Source organism: Apium graveolens, chromosome 6, assembly GCF_009905375.1.
Source record: "Apium graveolens cultivar Ventura chromosome 6, ASM990537v1, whole genome shotgun sequence".
NCBI classification, from domain to species: Eukaryota; Viridiplantae; Streptophyta; class Magnoliopsida; order Apiales; family Apiaceae; genus Apium; species Apium graveolens.
This window is the reverse complement of record NC_133652.1, coordinates 180,460,794-180,462,836: the sequence shown is the minus strand read 5'-3', so window position 1 is coordinate 180,462,836 and position 2,043 is coordinate 180,460,794. Positions and strand designations below refer to the sequence as shown.

General features: G+C 31.8%; 1 protein-coding gene across 1 annotated transcript; it reads left to right on the top strand.

Moving 5' to 3' along the window:
• Nucleotides 1–414: 414 nt before the first annotated feature.
• Nucleotides 415–1,617, top strand: LOC141665614 (uncharacterized). The gene is made up of 6 exons (XM_074471601.1): nt 415–614; nt 707–880; nt 987–1,094; nt 1,189–1,258; nt 1,342–1,440; nt 1,522–1,617. The coding sequence occupies exons 1-6, from the start codon at nt 415–417 to the stop codon at nt 1,615–1,617; spliced, it is 747 nt and encodes a 248-aa protein (XP_074327702.1).
• The last annotated feature ends 426 nt before the right edge of the window (nt 1,618–2,043 follow it).

Below are 2,043 nucleotides of genomic sequence, written 5' to 3'. Positions count from 1 at the left end.
TTGCGATATTGTTTCTCATGTTTAGGTTGAATAATTGTTTGGTTCAGTTTTATATATAATAATTTTTTCCCCTTATTTCAGTGTTGATTTTGTGGTGGTTGTCACATATTTATTTTTGTTAAAATGTTGGAAATAGGTTTGATAATTAAATTAATAATGATGCAATTTTTAATTTGTTACGTATTAATGAATTAAATCTGTTTATATTATAATTCTTTTGAAACTTATGTTGTTTTTTAAAAGTAAAGAATAAAAACATAATTTAGATTTTCAATTACTTAACATGTCAACTTTCTTTAACTTTGCATTCTCTATTTTCTTTTTATATTTTCAATTCAGGGAGGCAAGAAAACTACTGGGAAAAAATGGAAGAAGGTAAAAGATTGAGTCCCGGAACCAGAGTATGTATTGGACATGGGTGCGAATTATCCCCCTGTTTTGAAACGTCTGTGGCTTTGGGCAAAAAATGCCCTAGCTGATGGACAAGTAAACTCTTTTTATCTATGCCAAGAAGCTTTTGGAGTAACCGCTAAGAAGCCGCTGTTTTTATCGGATGTGCACGCTTTGTGCTCTGGGGGTGAGATATCAGGGTCCACCATTTGTATTTTTATCAAGTAAGCATTTTTCTAAAGTTTTGTTGCCTTTATGAATACTTATTGAGTTTTTTTTTGAATTTTTCATAATCTGTATCTCCAATTTTTAACAGTTTATTGCAAGAGAATTTGAAAAAGCGCAAGATGGTTGACATGATAACATTTGTTGATCCTGGGATGATAGGCGCACTTGGTTGTGGTAGTCCAGGAGAGAGGTCAAAATCCTTATCTATCAGATTCAGGAACGCTAAACCAGGACAAATTTTCCTGCTACCATATAATGCTGTGTTAGTACCTGTTATAATAAATAATATATTCCTTACTTAAAGATTGTTTTTTGTATATCATCATCTCTGTATGTTATTGTAAATTTTATTGTTCATAAATTATCAGGAATCATTGGGCGCTCACTGCTGTAAATCCAGATTCACAGACTGTTTACCACATGGACCCATTGAAGCGCAGGATTGCAACTGAAGAATGGACAGAAGTGATTGACAAGTGAGTACAATATTAAAATTTTATTTCAACTACAATCACTTTAATAATTAAATACAAATATGACTTATAATTGATCTATATTATATTTTCGTAGTGCCATCAAACTCTACCAGGAAAAAGCAAAGAAGTTTTTAAAGAAGAAAATATCTTGGGAGAATCTGGGGGTAAATATAGTATATTTTATCAATTTCTCTATTCTACAAGAATAGTGTAGCTAGACATATATAAAGTTTTTAATGTTCTCCAGGGGGTACCTGTCCAAACTGGGAGCAAAGATTGTGGTTTGTTTATAATGGGTTACATGAAAGAGATTTGTGCCGATATGGAATTAAAATTTCATGAGAAGGTAATGTTATAGTTATCTTTCTTTTTTCTATATCCAAGTGTATTGTGGTAAATAAATGTGATTTTTACATCCATGTTTCAGTGGTTACGCAGAAACAACCTAAGTTATGGCATGAAAGAACTGAACGAGATAAAGACTGAATGGGCAAAGTACTTCATGAAGAAGCATACCACTTGAACTTGCATACAGTGTTGCTGGGTATTTTGAGTTGTGAACATATTTTGTGTTGAAATTTGGGAGTTCTAGTCATGGTAGTTAACTCTATTTAAACGTTGTTTCTAATTACTGGCGTTTTTGTGGATATGTACACCTGAAAATATTTTGCTTTCTACTTGAATGGTCTTGTTTTGTTTAAGATAAAACTTGGTTATAAGTTAGTTCTTGGTTGCAATGGTTAAATATTGGTTTAGTGGATTCATGTAATGGAGGGTTGGTTGATTGTTGGTGTAATAGAAGGATTGATGGTTGATTGTTGGTGTAATGGTGACAATTTGCTTGTAATCTGAATGATAGTTTGGGTTTTAATTTTTATGGCATGTTCATTTTATAATGTTGTTGTGTTTAATTTTAATTTGAAAAACCATTGTTTGAGGAGCTTTTAGC